The sequence below is a fragment of the Saccostrea echinata genome, unplaced genomic scaffold (genome assembly GCF_033153115.1).
Source record: "Saccostrea echinata isolate AGI-Se365-2 ecotype Australia unplaced genomic scaffold, CSIRO_AGI_Sech_v1 ptg000045l, whole genome shotgun sequence".
NCBI classification, from domain to species: Eukaryota; Metazoa; Mollusca; class Bivalvia; order Ostreida; family Ostreidae; genus Saccostrea; species Saccostrea echinata.
This window is the reverse complement of record NW_026889794.1, coordinates 5,484,574-5,512,489: the sequence shown is the minus strand read 5'-3', so window position 1 is coordinate 5,512,489 and position 27,916 is coordinate 5,484,574. Positions and strand designations below refer to the sequence as shown.

Sequence of the window (27,916 nt, the reverse complement as noted above, 5' to 3'; positions counted from 1 at the left end):
GCTTATCTGCTTAATACTTAGAAGCAGAGAATAAGATTTTCAAAGAAATAATGCATTTTTACTATATAACCAATGGAGCCCCACCCTAACACCAGAACCTCTGACCCTGGGGCCATGAAATTCAAAATTTTGAAAGAACCACCCTTGTTCATCTAAACCATGCACTTACTTTGTCTGCTTAATATACAGGGGGAGAGAGGAAGAATTTTTGAAGAATTCATGTTTTTTCACTATATGATCAATAGAACCACATCCTAACACCAGATACCCTGGGTCTATGAAATTCACAATTTTGGTGGAGAGCTCAATGCTTATTACAATCATGCCAACATTTTGACTGCTTGATGTCCATGAGTAAAGAAGAAGATTCTTTAAAATGGTACCTATTTTGATGGTTTTAGCCCCACCCCAAGGCCCCAAAGGGGCAGGGACCAAGAAATCCATAATTTTTGTTCCCCTTCATCCATAGATGCTATATGCCAAAATTGCCTGATATTGGTTCAGTGGTTTCAGGGAAGAAGCTGAAAATGTTCAAATGTTAACAGACAACACACGATGCACGACAACGGACGAAAACAGGTAGCAATAGGAAAATGTTCAAATGTTAACAGATGACACAAAATGCACGACAACGGATGAAAATAGGTACCAATAGGTCATCTGAGTGACTCAGATGACCTAATAAAAATCATGTAAAAGTCTGACAATAATAGGAAAAGTGCTTACTTTTTACTAAGGTGTGTTACCTAAATTATTCAATATAAATATTTTTGAGAAAACACTGTGCAACAGTATTTTAAAATAAATATGAAAGTATGATCTGGAATTGTAGATTAACAATTTAACAAGCAACAAGAAGTCTCTGACGAGACTGTAGCTCTACTGGTTGTACTTACAAAAGAAGATAAAAGTAACACTTGGACTTGAAACTTTGCAACAGCAATAAATAGAATAACGATCCTTGGTTTAGTCTCTTTTTGTGACAAGATTTATTGCAATTAGAAGTTAAAACTGTAGGAGGAGTAGCCTTTTAAAACAATTTTACAGAATTATGTATCTTAGTGTAGTCTTAGTGTAGTCTACTTATGTGCCAAGTTATACTGAAATCAGACCAAAATTGTCAGAGGAGTAGCGTTTTGAAAAAACTGTTTACAGACGGACAGACAGACAGACAGCTAGACAGACACCTTACTATCGCATAAGCTCTTCTGGTCTCTGACCAGTAGAGCTAAAAACAAAGTACATACTTGATAAGGCAATAAATTATATAAACTGGACAATCAATTGAAAATTGTGTTAGTGCTAAGGGTACATCCATCACCCTCAAATCTTTACATATACATGTGTACATACATCTTAGCCAGAAAGAAAGAGTTAATAAGAGACATACCCCTCCTTCAAAATGGTGTATGCATCCTTCACATCCTGGATTGTTCCAAAAATCAAGTTATAATACATAAGAAAGCTGTCAGCAAAGCCAATTAAATTTTGAAATGGCTTCATCAAAAACTCTTGTATTGACTGAAGAGTTGTCACAGCTTCTCGTTTTATACTTTGCTAAAATAAAAAAAATAAAGATATTAAATTTTTAAAATTTACACAAATTGTCTGATATTAAACTATTAAAGAGGAAAAGCTGCTTGTTTTTTTAATTTTATTTTATAGAATCCAACTGCTATATTTCACTGCATTTAGCTTTGAGGGGTTAAAAAAAGCCATTTCTCTTGAGGATCACCTTAGTATCAGCATACAATTATGGACTGTTTCGAAGGGAAACCACAAATTGACAAGTCCGAGTAGCATTGTCAGCCGAGGGCCCTTGTGCCAAGTGTGCCCTGAATCAGACCTGATAATTTGTGATGTCTCCGTTCTAAACAGTCCATAATAGTTTTATTATCCTCAAGAATCTAAATCTAATAAAATAGAGTATTAAATATCAGTCAAATTTCTTCTGTTCTCCTTAACCCACTGTTCCGATTCCATACTTTCAAAATATGTCAACAGACAACTTTTACATCAACATTAGAATTTATTGTTTACCGGTCCCACATATTTATCTATTACAATCTCCTATAACATTTATATAACAAATATATTTAATATTAATATTTAAATATAACATTTTCATCTCAAGGGAGACAACAAAGTTGTCACCCTGCACACTCATTTGCCTATTCCATTGTCATCTGAAGGGAGACAACACAGATGTTTCCCTGTGCAGGAGGGAGACATCACAAATTGTCTTCCTGCACGTGATATCTCTAAACCAATCAGATTGACTGTATTATTCTGAAGGATAATAATAGGAATTAACTTTCTCTATGTACTGTTGAGCCATCTTTACATCACATTTTTTTCATATTACAATATAGAATGATGTGGATAATTTATGTTAATTGTGTTGATATTTTGTATTTATAAGCAGATACCATGTCTTACAGTATAAATAAATATTAATATTTACCAAACTCATCTTTCCTCCAGTAAATACCTTGACCTTGTCTTCCCCATCCTCTATTTTTTCATTTACCCATCGATCTCCTGCAACTGTTAGGCTCTTAAAAGCTTCTTCTCCCAAAACATCAAACTCAGCTTTTAATTTATCAACCTCAAACCAGTATGGTTTTTCATCTGATAAAAAAATATATATACATATTTTTTCAAATTATACTTTATGTAATAAATGATAATTGCTTAAATTAACAACACACATCATTACCATAATGATTTGTCCTTTAAAGTTAGCATTGGGAAGGGGGGGGGGGTGAGGTAATTAAACGTCAAAAATTACTATACTCTAATTTTCAGTAACTTTGAAAAATTATTTTCAAAGGTTCCTGAAAACATGGTATGCTAATAACTTCTCTAATTTTAAAGACCAAGAGGCTGCAATTTTAGTACCTCAAAATAAAAAAAAATTATATATTTTTCTTGCAAATTATATTTACATTTTAAAATATTACCCCATATAACATCATCATTAAAATTTTCTAATGAAGAAAAATCCTTCAGTTTTATAAAATAACAGAGTGGTCATAAGTAGTTAACAATATTTTATTGGGACATTGCATAGCTTGACTTGTTTCACTATGATTTCCATATTCTACGATTGAGATAGAAGATTTGTCGCAAAATTTAGCGAGTAAACAAAACATAATGACCTTTTTTCAGAATTTCCAGGGTTTTTTTTTTGCTTTGGTTTGAAATTTTACACAAACTTCGTCTTGTGCACTGCAACGCTTTACAGAATGACATAAATACATCTGACTCTGAATAAAAAACAAGGTGATCCATGTGTGGCTTGTCTATTATGTACATGCCACTTTAAATAAAAGAAATCAATTATAATGCTTGTCATTTTCATGCGTCAGTTCATGAAAATAAATACGGAAAATAAACGTAGTAAATATATAAGGCCACATCTCTGGCTTCAGCATAATGTGTAGTGTGTTACCAATTTTAAAAAATGTTTAGAATATTAGTTAAAATCCGCTTGTGACGTGACTCTTGTTTGAGCGCTACATTATTTTTCAGGAATGGAGAATTGCAAATTACACTGAAAACGGTATTCGCTATGTTCAAATTCTCTTTCCCGTGCCTCTTCCGAAGAAAGAACTTAGAAAATTTCATTAACTTAAGTTTATTTTCATATTAAGAAAAAAATCATACTTGTATACCATTGAGAATCGATCCCGGTACCCTCACCATGATAGTCAGACACTCATCTCATTACGCTATCGAATGTGTTGACAGACGATGGATTTAAATTACATTACAAGTTTGGCTTTCCAGAAAGCCTGAAATGTCATCTCTTTGGCTTCATTAATGTCACAGAATAAACAGTGGCATGTAACATTTTTTCTCAGCTATTACAGGCAGAAGATTTTTCTATTTTTCGGGGGGGGGGGGGGGGGGGGGGGGGGAGGAGGGAGTGGCAGTTAGAAAAAAAAAATACAACTTATACCTGAAAAATAAAGGGTAGTGTTCAAACTCCAAAATCCTATGTTGTGGATGGGAAGGGAAGATTTTAACTTTTTGATTTTTTCGAAAAACACATTTATTTGGGGAGGACATGACTATACTCCAACAAAAAGTGTGGATAAGGGAGGGGGCTTGCAGTGAACAATTACAACAGTAAAAGGTTAAAGGGGCTGGGACACAGATTTGAAGATCATATTTTCTAAAATTTTCTAAATAACATCATTGACGAAATACAGCATAGAAGAGTGAAAACTGCATCAACGTAATTAACTTGCACATACAATGTCAAGCCTACTTTTACACACTTTCTACATAGCTTATCCAAAGAAATAACGCTCATATGGTTTAAAATAGAGGTAAGTAATAACATTTACATGCTATCAGCTAAAATTAAGCATTTACAATAGTCCCAGTTTGCCAACCCTGAATTTATGGCTGTTTTAGGAATTAATTATAATTTTGGCTTCATTTCAATAATATAAGAGAAGTGATTTGATGACTTTTTTTTGCCATTAATGCAATTTGAAACTGCATAAAGAAAATGATTGCAAGACATTGATCGCGAAGTTCTTTAATTATAAATCCTTAAAAAGAAAAATGTAGACATGCAAGAAAATACTCATATAATGATTCTTTGTGATCTTTCTTCCGATGCCTGTAGTTTCTTAAAGACATTTATGTCTCCGCTTAGCCTGTGCTTTAATTTCTAAATTTTCTTTCCTCATAATACATTCATTGAATAAGATTTGTATTTTTTAAAAGTGGCAGCAAGTTATAGAATGACTAATGTACCAAAAAAATTTAAGTTTTCACCTCCAATTCATATCAGTTAATGCGAGTACTAATGCAAATGTTTTAACTTTGATGTTGTTTTTCTGTTAATTCTTGGATCCACGCCTCGGCTGCAGAGGATCTTTAGTGATTTTTGATACACACGCGCTGACCTAGTTAGAACATTCTATCGAGTGCTGACCATCATTTACGCAATAGCCTAGATGACTACATAAGAACATATATTTTGAAGACCCACCACCACCCAGGCAATCCTGTGTGTCTGACTCTCTATGATTCCTGTGCAGCTTGTTTTCTTTAAATCAATAATAAGACAGATCGCTCATTGTTTACATCTCTATCGAGTGGTCCTTAATAAGCGATGATGCAATTTTCTAAATATATCGATGCTCCTCGGGTGGCTTGTGCCTACTTTTTGTATGGAGTGTATTGGAATCAGCCGAGGATTGCCGATTGACTAATGGCAGCTTACACTGGGACTTTACATCCGAAATCAAACTTAATGTGTCATCTCTCGAGAGAGATGACAATAACACTTTACTCGCCTTACTCTCTCTCTATATATATTAAATACTACTAATATGATATATATATGTGACCAGCCGTGAGATTTTAGGTCCAAATGAGGAATTTTTCAAATATGACATTTTTACTTAATATTGTAGCTTAGATGTCCAAGATTACTAAAACGAAGTTTTACCCTCATATGCATACTATTTTTAGAGATATGACGTCACAATTGGATTATTTGGACAATCGACAATCGGATTAAGAAAGGCCATTTGTTGTTTTTATGCTATGCAATACATCACTATTTTGTGATACAGCTTCTTCAGAAGTTATGATTTGGGTAATTTCATAATTAAGTATACACTAGACAGATTGTTTTTTGTTAAGCATACATAGCATAGATCTAGAGAGGGTGGGTGGTAATGAGGGTGCTTTCCAAAGCCAGCCAACCCCCAACCCCACCCAACAACACAGAAAAACATTTTTTCCCTAAAAATTTGGACAAATTTTTCTTCCCTTTTACTTTATTGACTCATCGGATAAATTTACTCCTTACACTCGTTGTTGTTAACTGGGAATTGTACTGGCACTACACAATATAATGTTTTGATTCATTCTGTCAATTTACGGAGGAAATTGAACAGAAGCTTGTTTACTTTGACAAGGAAGTAACTTTTTAATAAGGGAGATAACATCGTAGTGGGGTGTTGCTAAAACGCGGATTGGAAAACAGAAAGAAAATATGAAAATGAATTTTTAATATATTTAAATAAAAATTCAACAAGTTAATTCTTTCGTAGCAGCATGATCTGCATCGTTCAATAAGAAGGTGGTTTTGGTATGCCTCTCTAGACATGCTAAAGATATTAAATTTCAAAGCAAATAACAAAAAATGACTTTAGAATCCCTGCATGTTTCACCCTCCTCCCCCTCTCTCCAAAAACAACAGACCCCTCTTAAATTTGGTAAGAAGAGAATGTTTTTTAAAAAAATGACCTAGGAAAGTATATTTCGAACAGGAAAGAAATTTTTTTACTATTAATGATTGAAATTTCTATGTGGTTTGCATGAGATATTTCGTTCAAACGACATTTTTTCCTTTTTTTTTACTTAAATCTGTGCAGCGAATTTTATTACTAAACAGCACAATACATTTCTTAAATATGAAATATCGCCGAAACCAACGAATTTTCAATTGCTTAGAAAGGCAGCCAAACCCCCTTATTGCTCAATCTAAATTTGTAGATCATGCTGCTACGAAAGAATTAATTTGTTTGTTTTTTAAATATATTTAAAAATTCATTTTTATATTTTCTTTCGGTTTTCTGTTCCGTTTTCCATTCCGCGTTTTAGCAACACCATATTGTAGTGTAGTTTCACTTTCGATGCTTTTACCACAGAAGAACCTACCAAAGTCATGATCTCTCCTATATATAATGGTATAAAATGTTAAATAAATTAAGATTTAGAATTTTTCTCCTTTATTATGTTCACGGGAAGACCATAATGTTTGACAATTTTATTTTTTTTTTTACTAATGATGAAGTAAATAATGTGGGAAAACCGAGAAAAAATGTGCGTTGATTATGACGTCATTTTTTTCTGTGTTACCAATGCCGCATTTGGGCCAAAAGTCTCATGACGCTTCACATATATATTTTCTGTGTATCTTTTATATATTTTTATTATATATTAACAAACAATAATTACAAGCATTTAAAACAGTGGATTTTAAGTGGGTTAATGTACTCGTAGCGCTCCATTCCTTTAAAGCAATGGGCCTCGGCCCCTTCGGGACCTCGGCTCCATTGCTTTTAAGGAACAGAGCGCTTCTTGTACATTAACCCTAACAAAATTAACCTTATTTTTTTCTATTATTTTTTTTTCTATCAAAATCTGGCGAAAACAAAGTTTACCTACTATCTATAACAAGCAACTGTATAAAATATTTATTAAAAATGATTGTTTTTTCTTGTACAATGAAAATGTTTTGCTATGATCTGATCGACAATATTTTTACTGCTCTTTACTTATTGAAAGAGAATCTTAGAGACATAAAAAAGATTGAATATTGTCTGTACTTTTTTTTATCACAGAAGTGATCAAGTAGCACAGAAAATGGAAAAATGCTAGTGAAACTTCAAGTTTCTAGTAGAATTTTTTTCCACTAGCTAAATTTTGCTAGTAGTCAAAAAAGTTTATTTCGACCCCTGCAACCTACATGTATATGAAGAAACAAGACACTCACTGGCCACAATGCTCATCTGAGTTATCTAAGCCCTGCTGTTCTTCAGAAGACTTTTAAGATTTTATATTCCCTTGGAAAATTGTGACTTTATATTATGACCCCACTTCAAGTAATTTGGAAGTCCCAACCACGTATTTTTTTAAGTATTGTACCCTCAATATCTCGAATCCTCAGATATCTCGAAGCTTTTTTCCTCAATCCTGGAGTTGGAGATAACGAGGTTTGGCTGTATATGTAATTTAAATTTTTTCATCATGTTGATTAATTATTACAATGATTATTTTAATTTTACCTCTGAGAAAAAAGCATGCTTCTTGAATTTTATCCTTCTGTTTTAAAAGTGTCACAATGGCTGTAAAAATCCTACAATAATAATTACAATTCAGTACACTGTATCACTACTGTCCAAACACTGCGAACATAAAGTTATCATCAAACAATTAAAACGGATATAATGAACTTAGCAAGAGACAGCTAAAACTGATATCATCATGTGTTATACTGAAGTATTTATTGGAAAAACATGACTCAGTTACAAGAATGAATTCACTATATCCATATTTACTACAATTGTGTTTTACTGCATTAAGATCCACATTTCTATTCTTATTTTTATTCAGATCTTGCTGAAAAGCCACTAAATATAGAAAGCCTATTGCACTGACTGAAAAGTAATTTGATCATTACAGGTTTTGATTTATTTAATATCTATACTTGATTACTGTTTCAACGTATTAAATTTACAAACATATCGAGGTTTCCCTCCCTAATATTTCTGTATCATACAGTTGTAGTTCAATTTAATAATTAACAAATCTTCACAACTTACCCCACAACCCCTTTTCCAATGGTTTGGATAGCATTCTTTGGATTTTTTAAAATTTTAGAAAATCCATCAATTATGTCTTTTATGGCTTCATAAATTACCTTCCCTTGATGTGGAATTATAACTTTAATGGACTGCTCTACAGTCTGAAACGGGACATAAATGCAAGTTTTATATTGAGCAATATCATTACTATTCTCAACATACTGCACATAAGAGTTTATAAGAGGCCAGTGGCTTTGATGGTCAACTGAGTACTGTGAAATCACTTATTTTCGTGGGGGTTAAAGTTTTGTTGTTTTCAAGGTTTGAAGAGATCCACGACTTCATGTCCACCATAAAAATCTAAAATTTTATATACATAATTACTCAACACTTCCCAAACCACAAAATGAAATCCCCCGAAACAATATTTTTTCTTCAAACCTAGAAAATTTGACCCCACGAAAATATGTGATTTCGCAGTATCAACAGTTTTGATTCCAACTAAGTTTCCCCTAGAACTGGATCTCTGGTCTCATTTGACTCTAAGGTTCACTAAAATATTTGTGAAGTTTGTTCCTTGCTGATTAAAAGTAAAAAAAAATTCTACGAATAAGCTTAACCCGATTAAACCTAAAAATATATGATGGAGGGGCATAAAGTAAAAAAAATAATAAACCTTCATTCTTAAAATCTAGCCTATATAGTCCTTAATGACACAGCTTCACAAAAAATCAACTGTCACAGTGAATTTTAAAAAGCTACAATTTAAAATCTCTAATCAATATTTCAATAAATCTACTCACATTAATAAATCCCATAACATCTGTTCGGATATCATTAAACAGTTTTGAGACTTTGCGTACAAAATTGATGGCTGGGGTGAACTCAGGTGGAAGTTCTTCAGGATCATATCTTCCCAACTGCTGCATTGCTGTCTCTGACTTCTGTACTAACTCAGCAACCTTCAATGAGTATCATGTAATTGTTTATTGCATAGATCTCTTAATATACATGTTAAAGTGATAAATAAAGACATTCAGCTATTTAATTCAATAAATTTTGTTTGTAAGGTGTTGATATTGATGATTCTTGTTGACACCAGACAGTTCATGTCTAAACACAATTAAGTTTCTACGAAAACAGAAACCTTCACAGACTTGAGAGCAAAAGAAGAAGTTTGATTTTGATAGTACTGCATCATGTGTATAGCAAATGACAGCAAAAGAAGCTTGATTTTGATAGTACTGCATCATGTGTATAGCAAATGACAGAGAATACAGAGTTATCCATCTTTGGACTTAGGTTGAAGTAAAAATTGATTGCAGAAAATAAGCCTGTTATTCAGTCGTGTCAAAATTTTAAATACATGTGTAGCAACCCAATGGCACTTGATGCACTTATTTGTGATGTGTATATTTTTTAATTACAGTATACATGTATTACTAGTTAAACATGGTATTTTGAAACGAATATATAATATTATACAAGTGTGGAATTCAGTGTAGGTCGATGTGGTTATAAGGACCCACGCCAAGTGATACTGACCAAAGACACAGAAAGTGATAACAACCAAGCTTGCGAAATCGCTACCATTTTCTGTGTCTGAGGTCTGAATATCACATGACATGTGTCCTTATAACCACATACTGATCATTCACTAAAGTCCATAATAGTTATATTATAATCACTCCAAAGGAATTATATCTGTCACAGTTCTAGCTGTCTGTAACAGACTTGGCTGGCTGTCATGACGTATATCACAATGCAAAACATGCCTCTAATTTTATGAAGTTAGTTGTGCTACATTGCTTCGGTGCAGCCATTTTTGCTTATTGACAGTATAGAAATGGTGAGTCGTGCAATATCATATTCCCCACATGCGCTTTTGAGTCAATATCAGAAACTGATGAATATCATGTGACCTCCTTTCAGCTAACCACAATGACATAAAAAATAGTCTTTTTATATAATATTAATGATGTAAATATAAAAATTTCATTACAGCATTAATTTTAACTCATTCTGCCAGGAGAGAAGCAAAAAGAAAACAGCAGTGAAAACAGATTGTGTATGGTATCACTTCTTAGTCTTTAAGACTGTGTGATGTGAAAACTAAATATATGTCCATAGGACATGAATGTCCCACAGGTATATTAGTAATGCCACATGAAAATTTGGTTTTGTGTCTGAAATTTGATGAGAATATCTTCAATAGTTTCTTTAAAATTGAAATCTAAAAAGTTGCATATAGATGATAAATTCTCACCAAATTATGTTTAAGTGCATAAGCTTACATAAATATATCTGAAATGGTTTCTTAAAAATTAAGTAAAATGCAAATTTAAGAAAAGTGAGGTCAAGGTCACAGGAAAGTTCAAGGTCAAACATTTTTGATGCAGTTGAATAGTTCTCACAAATATGTATCAGCATATTAAGTTTGATAAAAATATTTTGAATGGTTTATTTAAAACTGAGCTAAACACTAATTTAAAATAAATGAAGTTAAGGTCAAAGGAAAGGTCAAGGTCAAAAAATGTTGATGCAGTTGAAAAGGTTACATCAGTATGTATAAGCATATGAAGTTTGATAAAAATATCTTGAATGATTCATTAAAAAATGAGCTAAACACTAATTTAAGAAAAGTGAGGTCAAGGTCAAAGAAAAGATCAAGGTCAAAAATGTTGATGCATTTGAATAGCTCTCATCAATATCTATCAGCATATGAAGTTTGATAAAAATATCTTGGATAGTTTCTTTGAATCTGAGCTTTGAACAGAGCTAAACGCAAAGTGCGATGGAAAGACAGACAGAAGGACGGAAGACGGACATGACAAACACTATATGCCCCGGCCATATTTATGGGGGGGCATAAAAAGCAACAACAAAAATTATTTATATATAATACAGTGAATGTTAAAAGCTATGATGAAGAATTTATAATCTGATAATTCATTGCTTAGATGTGAAGTGAGCCATGTAATGTATACCTTTTGAGGAATTTCTGTGATAGATTTCACTAGATCATCAATGAGACCTTTGATAGTGATCCTTCCAGATATTATATCCTTGAAGAGCTGAACTCCTCGTTTAATGCCGTTCACTATCGTCTTCAATTTTTTAGAAAAGTTTAAGGCCAGGTCAATCATTTTCTTCATCTCATTCCCCTGCATTAAAAAGTGTGGTGTGTAATCTCTGATTTATAGCGTATGCTAATGTTATTAAGAATATTTAACACAATAAAATTCTGTTGATTTAAAAATTCTTCAAACGAGAAATAAATAAAAAGTTTAAGAGAAAAAGGCCCATGGGTACTGCTAGTAAGTCATTCCCTTATTCCATTTACATGTGTAAAACCTTTAGCATTCTTAAAAGAATTAGGTTGACCTTCACATGAGTGAGAGCCCTATGGAATTTAGTGTTCAAAGTAGGTACATTGTGAAAGCCATAAAGAATGCAGAATGGTAATGGTTTTAGCTAAGAGAATTAAAGTCCTCAATTTTCATATTCTTATGTTTAGCATAAGAATGAATTCTGGCCAGAACATAAGCAATAATTGTTAGAATTAAGACCAGCAAAGAATGTGTCAACTGAAGAATGATTTATAAAAGCTTGCAGATGTTCTGGCAATCTGGATAAAACTTGCAGTATCAGTCTGTACAAATCAGTCAAGCTAAGATGGACTTCAACGATGAATACCAAAAATGTAGATTATTTCCTTGCCATACATACATGTACACCACACAAGCACTAAGACATTACAGCAGAAAAAATTTACTACTCCTAAAAAGACCTTGATACCAGTCACTATCCTTGACTTCTGGTCATTTGCCCTAGAACAACCAGGCTTCTATCCTGCACACCAGGCATCTTTGTTGAAATTACAAGACCAAAAACTCCTGTGATATTCTTTAATTTGTGTCTACAACTAAATTAAAACATAAAACTGTCCTTTTTTCCTTTGAATTACTCCTGACCACTTCTTTATTAAGCTTGAAGGTAAAATGCCAAATAGTACTTAACATAATTTTATCAAGTTTGCCACAATTTTAAAGACTCATGGTAACTTCAACCTTGACTTTAACCTTTTGACTAAATATTGTACACATAATATTAAGAATATATTTTCTTTCATCTTGACTTATGGACCCTTAAATGTATAAGCTTGTAACCCTGGTCACCAAGCATCCTTTGTAGCAAGTTTAATTGAGACTGAAGGATGTACAACATTTGAAATATATGCAAAAAAATCTATTCTTACCTGAAGAATATTGATGTTATATTCAGTGCCTCCTATAAAACAGACTCTTGCAACAAAGAAATCATAGTTTAACCCAATTATTCCCATGTGAACTCGAGCATATGCTTCATCATGAACATTTATTTTGAGATGACCCTGTGTTGGAGCTGAAATAGACATATTGATTTCCTCTTGTAAGCTGATAAGACACAGTTTGGGCAAAACCATGATTTTTTATGCAATGCTACAGGGTAAACATAAATGTATCATCCAAGCAATCATGGGTAATTTTCAACAATCTTGAGAAATCATGGTAGAATCTAAACTAATATTGCTACACTAGACATTATAACATAAGTACCATAACATCATGCACATGCACGTATGTACACACACACACAAATCATGGAATAAAACGACGTGGATTCTGCCTCGGAGGATTTTCTATGAAAGTGACACTAACTGGCCAAAACATGGGTTGAATTAGGAGATTAACGTAATTTGATTGGATGGCACAGATGCCGAATTTGAAAATAAGAGAGCAAGCAAAATGATTGGATAACAATAACAATGATGTAAATAGGTGGCGCTAGCTAACCACCGATAGGGGGCGCTAAACCCAGAAGATAGAACCCCTCAATTTGATTGGATAGATCATAGAATTGCCCTCCGGGCAGAACCCATCTTTAATTTAACAAATGGACTCTTCTAGCGGAAGATCCCATTGTGGCAAACATAAACAAACAAATTAAGAGCAAGCGAAGACAGGAGAATACAATGTAAATTAATAATCATAAAACAACTTTAATAACACAAAAACACACTGAACATGAGCCACTATGTCTAGTTATTTAACAAAAAAATAAATTTAAATGTTAAAAGGTTCACTGGGAAATGAATTAAGTTGGTCAAATGATCAAATCATGTGAAGCCAAAAGGGCTTTTCAGTAGATTTCATCAGGAACCAACCAAGTACATTTCCAAGTGAACTTCTTAATATTATTATCTATTACTTAAATACATTTGAGACAAACATTCAATAAAGGAATTTTTTCAAATTTTGTGAGCATTAGGTGTGTAAATCACACAAACTTCTCACATAGGCATATGTCATGAAGCGTGCTGGTGCTCCTTGCGCAGTACAGTTAAGGTGCCAAATGGAAATATCGGCGAATTTTTTAGACAGTAAATACATTCTTTACAAGGATGGGTGATTCTTTCTAGGCCTTTACTATTATCGTACAAATGTAATGTGGCTGAAAACTACATGTAGAGGACGTCTATATTTCCTATTTAGATTTGTTACGTAATGTGGCAGTCACGTGATTTTAGCAAATATACCTGCAGTATTGAGGTCATCTATAAATTCCAATATTGCAAGGGCATACCCAAGTTAAAAATCTAAGTTTAATTTATAATTATTTTCAACACTCTTTGTAGTTTGTGAAAAGTGCTGCGAACCTATATAGATTCTACTATACAATTGCTAAAATTACATTTGTTAGACCGTATGTTGAATATTTTGCTGGTCAAGTACATTAAATATAGACATAATTAATTCATTTGCAAGATTTCATCAGGTTCGCAGCACTTTTCAAATATCTTCATGCCTCTTAAGTTTATGTGTAAAAGCTTGTCATAATTCATTGAGGGTATGCCCTTGCAATATATCGATTTATTACGACCCTTCTATTACCCTTCAATGAATCTGCTTACAAATGTACGGCAGTTTCACTAGTGTAAGGAATGTATGGGAAGTATATGAAAAAAATAATAAAATAGACATCACATCCAAGTTAATGGCCTCTTATATATCTGCAAATAATATTTTATTTATTTACAAAACACATTTTCATTTTATAAAATATAACTTGATCTGCCTCTCAGTGCATACAAACTGTGTCAAATTTTACTATATGACGTCACATTGACAAGTGAATTGCAATCAGTAAATTGTTTATATATTGCTGTGTGGGATTTAACCAACGACAAAAATACATGCAATAGTAAGTATTGAAGTAGTTGAAAGCTATGCAACAGTTTAAAATAGCGTATCATTTCATTTTGTGGTAATTTGAAGAACATGTATTTTTGTGTGATGTCATAGTAAGCATTTCCCGTAAAAATTAGGCCCCGCCTCCTTATTGCAGCCTTAACCGTGCTGCGTGAAAAATATGCCTGCATGGATATGTGCAAGTCTGTAAATTTTGTCAATAGACAGTAGGGGTGTAAAGATGTACAGTATATCTGTATATTGTGATAAGTTTTGCTTTAGGTTGAATACTGGTACAGCAATCTGGAATATTGGGGTTTTTTTTATTACAATTATAGTTTGAAAATTAGAAGTCACATCATTTAACTGCTTTGTAAATGCATGTGTTTGAGGACTGAAATTTACATTTATTCCCAACAATATTACAATGATAAACTGAGAGAAATCGTTTTTGGGAGTTGATTTTATCAACTCCTCATAGTCAGCGCGCCAGAGGCGCATCAATACATACAAATGACAAACAGCTACCACGAGGGTGTTCTCGATTAAATGCAGGATGTTGTGAAAATGGGAGAAAGGTTGAAATTAGAGTTTTAACCTACAAACTGAGCAGGGTGTGAAGATTTAAAAATGCAATGTATAATCTCAGTAAACGGCAGGCCTAAATATTTAAGTAAGAAAATAGATTTACAGATATTGCGAATAAGAAAATAGTACATATATTCTAATTTTAAGATAGGAAACTCGCTCCTAAAATACTTAGATACATAATTTTCATCACTTTGTAGGGAAAGGCTGAAGGTATCCACGTGATTATAACAAATTGCATAAACACCATGCTTCGACAATATGAGTCCCATAATAATGGGATTAATAATCAGACATACGTTTAAATGCATGTCGGTATATACAGAGAACATTAAATCAGATTGATACAGACAACTGATGTAAACCCTATAATGTTTATGTACACATGCGAACAAGACTGATTATCACTGCAGGCATCGAGTTCCTCCAGTATCTCTTACATGTGTAAAGTTCTAAAGCCGCAAATAAGATCTCCAAACTGCAGCAGATGTGACCTACTTGACAAACTTAATTTAGCAGCCTTTTACTTTTGTGCCTGGAATGATAATTATTGATAGTATACACAGGATTAATTTTTATTAGATGTTTAATTGAGATGGCTTGTTTAATATTTTTATTTTTGCAGGAATATTAATGCTACATGCATGTAATTGTCTCAACAATTAGTTCACTGTGGATGGAACGGAATTCAGAGTGAATCAAGAATTTTGCTAATTTGGGGCACATTGAGTATTTTTGGAGTGGAGTGGGGTATTGAAATAGCCCATTTCCTTTTAAAACAAAACCGTGTGATTCGTATACATTTACGAACAAAGACCAGATATGTTGCTTTGTGGTTTAATATACCTGTAATGGAATATTTCATCTCGCTGCAATCTTAGTTGGATTCCAGCGAAAAGTAAAAATAAAAAATAAAAATGATACATTTAAAAATGAATTATGCCACGCAATAAATAGGTTTAATTTATAAACAAACGAAATTTATTTTAATGTAAACAGCGATGGCGGCCTCCTTGCAAAACATAATTTCAACACATAGTGCAAGTTTTTGATAGTGTTAAATCTAAATCAAGCTAGCATGTAGGTGTCCCCTACCAATGTTGACTAGTATATTATCACGCCACATCTAAATGCCACTTGCAAAGCAGTGATAGGTTTTATTTAGAAAAATTAAGAAAATCATTTTGAAAAAAAAAAAAATCCCTACCTACCTAGCCTAATTTTTTTGGAGATGTAACCGGAACCACACATATTTTTTTGTTTGGCCTTATGGATGGTTTCTTTAAAACTGAGTTAAACACAAATTGATAAAAGTGAGATCAAGGTCAAAGGAAAGGTCAAGGTCAAAAAATGTTGATGCAGTTCAATAGCTCTCATCAGTATGTATCAGCATATGAAGTTTGATAATACTATCCTGAATGGTTTCTTTAAAACTGAGCTAAACACTAATTTAAGAAAAGTGAGGTCAAAGGAAAGGTCAAGGTCAAAAAAATGTTGATGCAGTTGAATAGCTCTCATCAGTATGTATCAGCATATGAAGTTTGATAAAAATATCTTGAATGGTTTCTTTAAAACTGGGCTAAACACCAAGTTAAGAAAAGTGAGGTCAAGGTCAAAGGAAAGGTCAAGGTCAAAAATGTTGATGCAGTTGAATAGCTCTCATCAGTATGTATCAACATATGAAGTTTGATTACACTATCTTGAATGGTATCTTTAAAACTGAGCTAAACATTAATTTAAGAAAAGTGAGGTCAAGGTAAAGGTCAAGGTCAAAAATGTTGATGCAGTTGCATAGCTCTCATCAATACCTATCAGCATATGAAGTTTCATGAAAATATCTTGGATAGTTTCTTTGAAACTGAGCTTTGAACTGAGCTAAACGCAAAGCGCAACGGAAGGACAGACGGAAGGACGGAAGCCAGACATGACAAACACTATATGCCCCCGCCATATTCATGGCGGGGCATAGAAATGTCTGGATAGTCTTGAAAAAGAAAGTACATCGACAGCCAAGTGGGATCCATAACACAAGTTGTAATGAAGATTTGGAATGGCCTCCCTTTGAATTGCCTTATATTCAAAGTCTGCCTGTACAAAAAATTGCCAAGGAGAATTTCCTGAGTTCTGTATTTTAGCGGACAAATTAAAATGATTAAATTTCATAGTGAGTAAATTAAATTTGTCATCAAATTTAAACAATTTTAAAATACACTGATATTTTAAACAATTTTGACATGCAGAATTTGTAACTCCTTCATGTTACACTACAGTTTATTCTGCATCATTTCCAATGTGAAAAAAATGCTACTTTTCCAAATTAAAAGATGTCGTTTTCTAAAGGTATCTGGAGTATAATATATATTCCAGATTTTTCTATCTCTTGGGAAAATATGATCATATAAATGAATATGCGGGTTGACATAGACTTTCAATAGCTTTAGGTCAATGTTAGCCCCTAAATAAATTTTGTCTTTCACTATAACACGCCCAATTCTGGAAAAGTTCCATCTTCCCAAATATCATTGGTTTTGTACAAATGTACAAGTCCCAGAGTGAATGTCTTTTACATGTGTACTGAATTATATTCTTACCAATGGCCAAATCTAAAAGATTGATCATGACTACTCCAAATGATGCTCCAATATCTGTTGTACCAACAATTTTTCTCCAGTCCACACTTGGTGCTTCCAATTTAAATCTAAGGCCATCCCACACACTTCTGCGAGATCGATGACGAGCAGCAGCTAAATCCAAGACTTCTATTCCAGCATCATAAGGGTCTTCTATAGATGAGTTGTCAGTCTTTTCCCTTTAAAATGAAAGACTATCTTGCAGCACAAAACCCAGTAGAAAGGCTACTTATGGAACTTGGTGTTTTCTAACTTGTACCAAATCTTATTGATACAATAAAAAACAGAAACAAAAGCAAAACTGTTGAAAAAATAGCATTTTTAACAAGGGAACCATAAAGTAGAGCATCTCCTCGCAAAAGAGCACACTTCTAAGAGGCCTGTTTCTTACACCACACTCACCACTTAAGTCAAAAACAAAAGCAAACTTTTTATGGACTGCTATTGATTCCTGATTCAATCTACACCAGAAGAATATTATTCAACATCAATTATCATTAAGGTGTAATGGGAAGCAGTCACCCATCTAAGGGTTATAATCTGTAGGAGGTATACCTGAGACCTCCTGCTTTTTAAAGAATTTCACACATTACTCTATTTTTAATAACCATAGCAATAGGATCATCAAAATCTAAAACTGATATATAGAACTATGTATCTTGGTGAAGTCTACTTGTGTACCAATTTTATTGAAATCAACTAATATTGTAGATAAGTAATATTTTGAAAGAATTTCACAAAATTTTTATATTTCTTGAAGCCATGGAAACATCATTAATCAAAATCTTGAACAGATAAATGGAATAATGTACCATATTTTAAATGAAACCACATCAGGAGTAGCATTTTAAAAGAATATTTTAAGAAAATTCTACTTTTACCATGGCAACACCTTTCAATGAAATCAAATACTGATGACTGAAATAAAGTATCTTGAAGAAATCTACTTTTGATTAAAAAAAAATATATACATATCAAAATTGGATCAAATCTATGGAAGGAGTAGCATTTAGAAAATTGCTGACAAGTATGCAACAAATATGAAATTCAGATGTTTTCTACCAGGAGAACTAAAAATTCATACAGTCATGTAGCTAACTCATGTGATGGTTTGTGAGAAGAGAATTGTAGCTCAAGTATATACAAACCTAGCATTCATAGGAGCAATCATTTTTCCTCTGGGATGAGCCATATAGAGAAGAGATGCCTCATATCTGACTGACTGATCCTCTTCATACAGAGCTGCATATAGCAGAGATTCTGCAGCCTACAAAACATGATACATGCAATAAGATTTAGACCTACTCAATGATGACATTGAAGATATAACAATTTTCACAACTGCACTGTAAATACAATCAACGGAAGAACCAAACATTAATTTTACAGAAAAACATGCATTCTGTAAAAATTCCATGTTGCAAGAAAAAATTTAATAAATAAAAAAAATTATTGCATAATTTATTGTCAAATTTGGACAATTCAGTTGATGGAATCAGCTTCCCACTTATCTGATTTAAAAATTTCATTTTAGTGTTTTTTCCCATAAATTCTCATTAAGAGTTATAGCAGATACGAAACATCACCTTATCAAATCATAAGATATTGAAAGTGCAGCCAAAAAAATACATTTTTTAAAACTCAGAGAGCACATCCATGTACATGTAATCAATCAAAAATCTGCAAATATTCTGGTAAAACTTGTTTGCTAAATAAGCATACATGTTCATGGTGGTATTTGCGGAGAGCATGACATCCAGCCCTCTTTATCCATGGTGAGTTTGTGCTGTTGATGTGAGACAGAATGTAGTCATAGGACTCATCCAGCCTGGCATTCCCTAGGGTCTCCAGTAGGATCACTTTATGTTGGTCATAGTCCTCCATCTCCTTCATAGTCATTACAGCTCTTTTTCTCCTATATTCCCATGGGTCTGAAAAAATAATACAATCACCTTAATAACAATTCCAAAGTATCATTGTCAAAATAAGAAAATCATGATGCGGGCCTTTCAAAATCTGCCAGTACCCAGTACTTTTACCCGCCTGAAGTCATAATTGTACCAGTCAAAATATTTTATGGAGAAAAATTTGATACCATATTTAATTAAAATTGCTTCCACAAGGTGCCTCCTATTTTTGTAAAAGTACCACCTGTTTCTAATTTTTTTTAAAGCTCTGTGATGACACAAGAAAGGGAAAAAAAGAGCCCCCAAGGGGAAGTTTATACATGTAGTCCCTAAATATTATCAATTTTCTACAAAGTAAAACAGAAATTAATACATAAAAGAAAACTAATAACATAATAATATAAAAACACTTTAAGTCCCATTCAGTTGTCCCATACATACCCAAATACCAATTGTTCAAGCAAAATCATTTTTGTACAGCATTAGGAAGTTTATTTTGCAATTTACCTAATTCTATCCTTCCTGATCAATAGATTTCTCCTTATATACCTAAATTGAAACTTTTACTAACTTTGAAAGGCACATGGCCAATAATAAGACCAAACTCCCTCTAAACTAGGCACCTTGTGTCAAGTTTGGTTAAAACTTGCTGAGTAATTCTGGAAAGAGGTCAAAAATGTGAAACAGAAAATAGACAGGTAAAAATCAACAGATAACAGAAAAGCTTGGCCTGAGCCTCAATTTAGATGAATGAAATGAAAATGAAAGTCTCTACAAATGAATGACAAAAACTATCTGCAGAAATATGTATGAAAAGTTTATGCATTTAATATATTACCATGTAATCCAAGCAGAGAGTGAACCCTATTCATTATTCCACTGGCTCTTGTCAATTGTCCCTTTTTCATTAATTTGTGACTCACTGACCCCAATGCTAACAAGCAGCGACTGTATGTGTCCTTCGCATAAAATTCAGAGGGAAATCTTTCTTTATGGAAAACAGCATCTTCTATCACAGTGAGTAAATCCTGTTAATAAAGATATATAAAACTAGAGCCTAGCTCGTTGCAATGCAACGAATAGGTCTTCCGTCGGAGCTCCGGACAGGACAGAGCGACCTTGAGTCAAGGTCATGCAACATTTTAAGGTTATAAACAATCCTGTAAGGGGCATCAACTTTCAATGTTTCAACAGTAGAAAGACAGTAAAGGAATGTAAAATTCCCCTGTCAGTGAACTTGAACTTGTCCAAATAACTTTGCGTCAAGCCATGACACATTCTGCAGCTGGTTAAGAGCAAACACCATCTTTATGTCACCGACATAAAAAAAAAAAATCACAGTCACGTATTCTTTCAGACTATTCATCCAAAACATCATATTCTAAGTGACCTCGAATTTAAGTCAAGGCCATTACACACTCTGGATGATATATTTATCATCTTTTCAGTGAAATGCAAATGCATGCAATTTTTTCTATTACAAAAGTATAGACCTTTTTGTTTATTTGTTTGTATGTTGTTTAACGTCCCTTTCGAGAATTTTTCAATCATATGGAGACGCCAACATTTGCCGATGGAGATCTGCAAATTTTGACCTATACTCGGCACACATTGCCATTTAGCAGTGAGGGATCTTTTTTGTGCCAGCACCTACTGCCAGACGGGACCTCAGTTTGTACGGTCTCATCCGAAGGATCAGTCTCTGCGTCCCACAGTGGGATTCGAACCTGCGACGTAAGGATCAACTCCATAATCCACGACTCTAGAGCAGACACTCTTACCACTGCACCACTTGGGCGACTAGACCTTTTTGAATTTTACACTTATTATATCAGTGACCTTGAACTTGCCTAAATGACCTATGTTAAGGTCAAAAACAACCTTTGAACAAATTATGAGCTTCCAGTGATACCCAATGACAAAGATATACCTGAAAAAGAATATTGCACTTTTCTGTCAGTGACCTTGAACTTGCCAGAAAGATCTTGGATCAAGGTCAAAACACATTCTTGGATCATAAGCAATCTCTGAATCAAGTAAAAGCTTCCAGTGATTTTATATAACAAAGTTATAGCATGTGGAAAAAAATAATATTTATCTGCCAGTGACCTTGAACTTGCCGAAAAAACCTTTGTTCAAGGTCAGGAAAACCCAACTCAAGCAATCTGAGAAAAAGTTTCCTGTGTTCCTCCCACCCCTTATAAATTTATAATCCAGGCACGAATTTTGCCACTTCTTCTGCCAGTCTAGTACTATGTTATCTCAAACCGGTGGATCATAAGCAATCTTTGATCCAAGTATGAGCTTCAAAAGCTATAACACATACAGTAATCTTACAGTTTTCTCTCAGTGACCTTGAACTTACAGGAATGACCTTGGATGAAAGTCGTGTCAAACCCTTTAATTTTGTAATAAGCAATTTCTGTATCAAGTATGATACTTGCTATTTTTTTCCAATGACCTTGAACTTGCTGGAATGATGTTGGATCAAAACCATGACACACCTTCGGATCATTAGTAATCTTTGTACCAAGTATGACCTTCCAGTTTCTTCAAAACAAAGTTATAATATCCTTGGCGAACTATCACATACAGACGGACTGCTAGGCAGACGGACAGTGTGATTCCAAAAGACTCAAAACACCCCCACCCCAAACCCACACACTTCGTTTGGGGGGATATATAAATTCCTTTGTTAAATTATGAACACTCTTTCCGGCCCAAACCTTCTCCCTGGAATCAATATTTGATAAAAAAAAAATGAATGTATGCTATGTTGGAAATTTTCTCATTCTAGTCCAGGGATTCTTGAGAATACTATTTTCCCCATGCGCAGATCTAGAAGGGGTTGGGGGCAGTTAAATGTATATACTAAACAAGAGGCCCATGGGCCACATCGCTCACCTGAGTAACTTTGGCCATGCTGTTCATTACCAGACTTCCCCCCTTGTAATACCTATTGTGGCCCCACCCTACCCCCAGGGGCCATGATTTGAACAATTTAGAATCTACACTACCCCAGGATGCTTCCACATAAGTTTCAGTTTTTCTGGTCCAGTGGTTCTTGAGAAGAAGATTTTAAAAGATTTTTCCTATATATTTCAATGTAAAACTTGTATTCCCTATTGTGGCCTCGCCTTACCCCCGGGGGTCATGATTTGAACAATTTAGAATCTACACTACCCCAGGATGCTTCCACATAAGTTTCAGCTTTTCTGGTCCAGTGGTTCTTGAGAAGAAGATTTTAAAAGATTTTTCCTATATATTTCAATGTAAAACTTGTATTTCCTATTGTGGCCACGCCCTACCCCCGGGGGTCATGATTTGAACAATTTAGAATCTACACTACCCCAGGATGCTTCCACATAAGTTTCAGCTTTTCTGGCTCAGTGGTTCTTGAGAAGAAGATTTTTAAAGATTTTTCCTATATATTTCAATGTAAAACTTGTATTTCCAATTGTGGCCCAGCCCTGTCCCTGGAGGTCATGATTTGAACAATTTAGAATCTACACTACCCCAGGATGCTTCCACATAAGTTTCAGCTTTTCTGGCTCAGTGGTTCTTGAGAAGAAGATTTTTAAAGATTTTTCCTATATATTTCAATGTAAAACTTGTATTTCCTATTGTGGCCACGCCCTACCCCGGGGGTTATGATTTGAACAATTTAGAATCTACACTACCCCAGGATGCTTCCACATAAGTTTCAGCTTTTCTGGCTCAGTGGTTCTTGAGAAGAAGATTTTTAAAGATTTTTCCTAAATAGTATATATTTCAATGTAAAACTTGTATTCTCTATTGTGGCCTCGCCCTACCCCCAGGGGTCATGATTTGAACAATTTAGAATCTACACTACCCCAGGATGCTTCCACATAAGTTTCAGCTTTTCTGGCTCAGTGGTTCTAGAGAAGAAGATTTTTAAAGATTTTTCCTATATATTTCAATGTAAAAATTGGATTCCCTATTGTGGCCCCGCCCTACCCCTGGGGGTCATGACTTTAACAATTTAGAATTTTCACTATCCCAGGATGCTTCCACGTAAGTTTCAGCTTTTTTGGCCCAGTGGTTCTTGAGAAGAAGATTTTTTAATGACCCCACCCTATTTTTGTCTTTTCTTGATTATCTCCCCTTGTAAGGGGACTTGATCCTTTATTTTAAAAATTTAAACTCCCCTTCCCCCAAGGATACTTTGTACCAAGTTTGGTTAAAATTGGCCCAGTGGTTCTTGAGAAGAAGTTGAAAATGTGAAAAGTTTACAGACGGACGGACGGACAGACAGACGGACGGACGACGGACAACGGGTGATCAGAAAAGCTCACTTGAGCTTTCAGCTCAACAAGTAAAACTGACCATGCCCCCCCCCCCCCCTTAGAAAACACGGACCCTTCCTCGAAAACGCGGATCTGTGTTAAAATGGTATGAAAAGTCTTAGGTATGAAGCTTTAAAAGTCAACGACCCCCCCCCCCCCTCCCCCATACACACACACAAACACACACACGAAATTGGTTTTTCACGTTTGGGAGTTTTTTTTTTTTTTTGGCTCGTCAAGAAATTTCTGGGTTGAAATATTTTTTTATTGGGATCCCCTCCCCTCCCCCCTCCCCTCCGTGGAAAAAAATTCCTTGATCTGCGCCTGCACCCCATCTAATTTTTTCTACATGTATCCGTTAAAAGAGGATGTGACCCTTCATTTGAACAAAACTTTACCAAAAATATTCTGTGTTAATTTTCGTTGTTATGGTCCAGTGGTTCTTGATAAGATAAAAATGAGAAAAATTTGGATGTATTCACTATTACAAAAGAATTGACCTATAGGAGAGAACAATTTCCCGGAAAAAGTGACATTTAAAAATCAATCTTTATTTGTTGTTTTCTACCGTATATATGTCTAAATTTTTCAAATTTGAATTTTACAACTAAAATTTATTATTTACAACTTCAGAATAAACCTCTAAAGTTGGCCGAAACACCATTTTGTCCGTTAAAGCGTTGATTTTTGCATAAATTTTGGCCTAGAAGTCCTTCAGGGCAGGCCTGCCCCTAAATAAAATTGTGATATTTTGATAGGTTGGGATGTAAGGAATAATTTAAGATAGGATTTTTTTAGGGGTACCCCTGCCCTAGGGTCGAAATTCACAAAAAACCTACAAAAAATAAGTAAACTTGATTTTGACAATCTGCTTCAAATTTATACCGTTCAATCTTGTAGTCACAATAGCTCATTTGATATATGCGCTGCGCTGACTTTTATATCGTGGGTACTTTATTTTTAAAGTCGGGGGTTCGAATCCACCTGTTGCCACACTTTTATAGTTTTAAATTTTTGCCTTTTCAAAGACTATTTTAATTTTTTTATAGGCTTGTGTATGTTTCTTCAATTATCTATCCTTTATGCATTCCCATTTTTTGATATAAGAAACACTAGAGAGAGATCAAATCGTAACAATCCAATATACAGTTGTCACTCAGGCGGAACAAGTCTCAGTGTAGCACACTTTCCCCGAGGACAAGAATAACTCACTCTGTGTTACTCGATACAGGTATTCTCGGCAGCATTGAGCTGCGATGAATTTCAATTGTATCTATATTCCTTAGAATTTAATCACATTGCTTTTATTCTGTCTGTGCTACTAGTGCTTGTCTGTGTTACATGTAGTACATGAATGTTACGTATTGCTTGAATTATTTGAGCTTAATATATTTAGAATAACATACATGTACTATTGTTTTCAGTCAATGTTTTAAGATCTTAAGTTTTGAAACAGTAGGGCTACACATATCAGTAACTGTACTCCCTTGGATTTCATTTAGGCCCATATGATTTGCACACATTAATTGCATGTTTTTATTATATCCAACGGAAATGTGTTGTAAAATAAATAGCCTAGACATAAAAAACAGAGTTCCAGAGACAGTAGACATTACCATTATGTACAATGAGAAGTAAAGAAAAATATCGTTCAATTGTTACATTTGGAGATAACAAACTCAGAATATCAATGTTCCTCCTACCTCTACTCACTGAAATAAAGATTTATGAAAAACAAATTGTTACATGTATTCAGCCTAATGTCATTAATCGGAACGGAAATCGACAAGCTTTTTGTAGAGAAAAAAACCAAGCCCGGCCCTATAGGTCAGATCCCTATTTATATAGAAGTGATCCTTTACGAGTAGCTTTAGAACAACAACGACGATTATGCTTATATACACCAATATAGCAAACAAAGATGAAGAATTATGAACAGCAAAAGCTTGTAAACTTGGGTCTTTGGCTTGGGAGATGAGATACTTATTAAAAATTGAAATTATTTTGTCTTCTTTTTTTTTTTTTACAATCGACGGGCCTGCATTTCAAAGAGAGAGAGAGAGAGAGAGAGAGAGAATTTCTAGCTAGGTCTTTGAATAACAGTGAGATGAGTTCAGAAAACCAGGTCCCTAAGAATGTACATGTATATAAAATAGGCAGTGCCTTTCTCTCGGAATTCATCACCTGCTTCTATAAAGCTCCATCCTCACTTGTACTGACATGTACCTGGTAAAACCAACCGACTGCGAAGGAAAACATTCTATTTATTTCGAGGATGGGGGTTTACGTATAGTGATGAGAGGAAATTTATTCACCTATACGTTCATTAAATATGAAAGATTGCTTCTGAGTATTTGTATACGATCGCACGACTTTCGTGTTAATTTATAAAAAGTTAGATTATGAAAGCAAAGAACTAAACTAACATTTGTTGTAGATGAATTAAATAATTATTTAGCCGTTTATAAGGTTTTTTTAACATCTGTAAGAACCACTTTATTTTAAAAAACAAATAATCGTCCTATTATTGGCGCCCATGATATATTAGACTATGTGTTTAAATAAAACATAATTCAGATATCGATCGACATCCAAGAGAACAACACATTCTTTTTCAGTGGCGGAAACAGGAATCTTGAAAAGGGGGCCCGACCAATTTTGTGTCGGGGTAGGGGCCCAAAGCCACATTATAAATTGATTTATTAAATGTTGTGTATATTTTGGATACAAAAGGGGGCCATGGGCGGATATAGGATTTGTGATGGGGGGGCGTGGATAACTTCGTTCAGGCAGGAGGTCTGGGGGCCGCCTAAAGGCCCCCAGTGGGTCCAGGGCGAAGCCCCCGGAAGCTCCTGGGTTTTCGTGAATTTTAAGAGTCAGTAAAACCAGACACAAAAATAGTTGTATTGATTACTTCCTTTACACAAAAGCCTATAAGATATGAATTAAGTTTGTAACTTACAATACTCTAAAGTCTTTGTAGGAATTTCACGTCTGCTTAAGAATAATGTACAAATTTATTAATCATTTGATAATTTTTATTTCAAATCTACTCTTGAGAAAGCAGAAACTTTGTGTATCTCGGAACTTCGTGAATCTCCGAACTTCGTGTATGTCACAAGTCGTTCTGAATCATTATTATTTCAGCAAGGATGCTAGTCAATCTGATATTTGTATGTAACTCTAATGTTATTCCAAAGAGTGTTTTTTTTTTTTTTTAAAATTCCATTCACTGACCTACACATGTATCTCCACCGCAGCCAACGAAACAATATAAACAAACACGCTGTAACGTGCAGTTCCCTTTATAGCAGTATGAAATAAACGAAGCACAATGATACACAAAGAATATCTGAATATTGAAAAATTAAATATTGCAACGTTTGTTTTTATAAGTATTATACATATATGACAGATACACTGTAGGGTAGGGTGGTGTAATTTCGACCGATTATTTTTTTATATTTAGATTTGTTCAAGTATGTCACTGCCTATTACATGTATTACGCTCAACATTTACTGGATTATTTTTCCTTCGGAATACCTTTTATTGTTCAGTTTACATTGTGTTATATGTATTATTCGTCATGATATAAAATAAATGTGTTCGATTTACAAGATATGTGTGTTGGGTAACTTCAACTGCACACGGGGTATTTTCGATCGATGTGCAAATATAAATGAAATTATTCGCGTCATCTCTAATTTAAAAAAAATACATATTCTGTTGTAAAACATAAAAGATTGTGAAAAAATGCTGACAAAAAGAAAAAAAAAGCAATTTTCAAAATGTACCTAATTTGAAGACATTAAGTGCACCAGGTGCCTAGAGACTAATTTACCGATTTATCAAGGCATGCTACAAATATATATATGCGCAGGCATCTAAACCGCATGTAAACAAAACAGATG

General features: G+C 34.0%; 1 protein-coding gene across 1 annotated transcript in view; it reads right to left on the bottom strand.

The window, feature by feature from the left end:
* Positions 1–27,916, bottom strand: part of LOC133201665 (uncharacterized) — a 276,554-nt gene that overhangs the window by 222,145 nt on the left and 26,493 nt on the right. Inside the window, 11 exon segments of the mRNA XM_061337452.1 lie at positions 1,391–1,557; positions 2,465–2,631; positions 7,824–7,894; positions 8,361–8,503; positions 9,146–9,304; positions 11,330–11,506; positions 12,601–12,746; positions 17,752–17,962; positions 18,923–19,057; positions 19,513–19,721; positions 20,536–20,725. Coding sequence (XP_061193436.1) covers positions 1,391–1,557; positions 2,465–2,631; positions 7,824–7,894; positions 8,361–8,503; positions 9,146–9,304; positions 11,330–11,506; positions 12,601–12,746; positions 17,752–17,962; positions 18,923–19,057; positions 19,513–19,721; positions 20,536–20,725 — 1,775 coding nt within the window.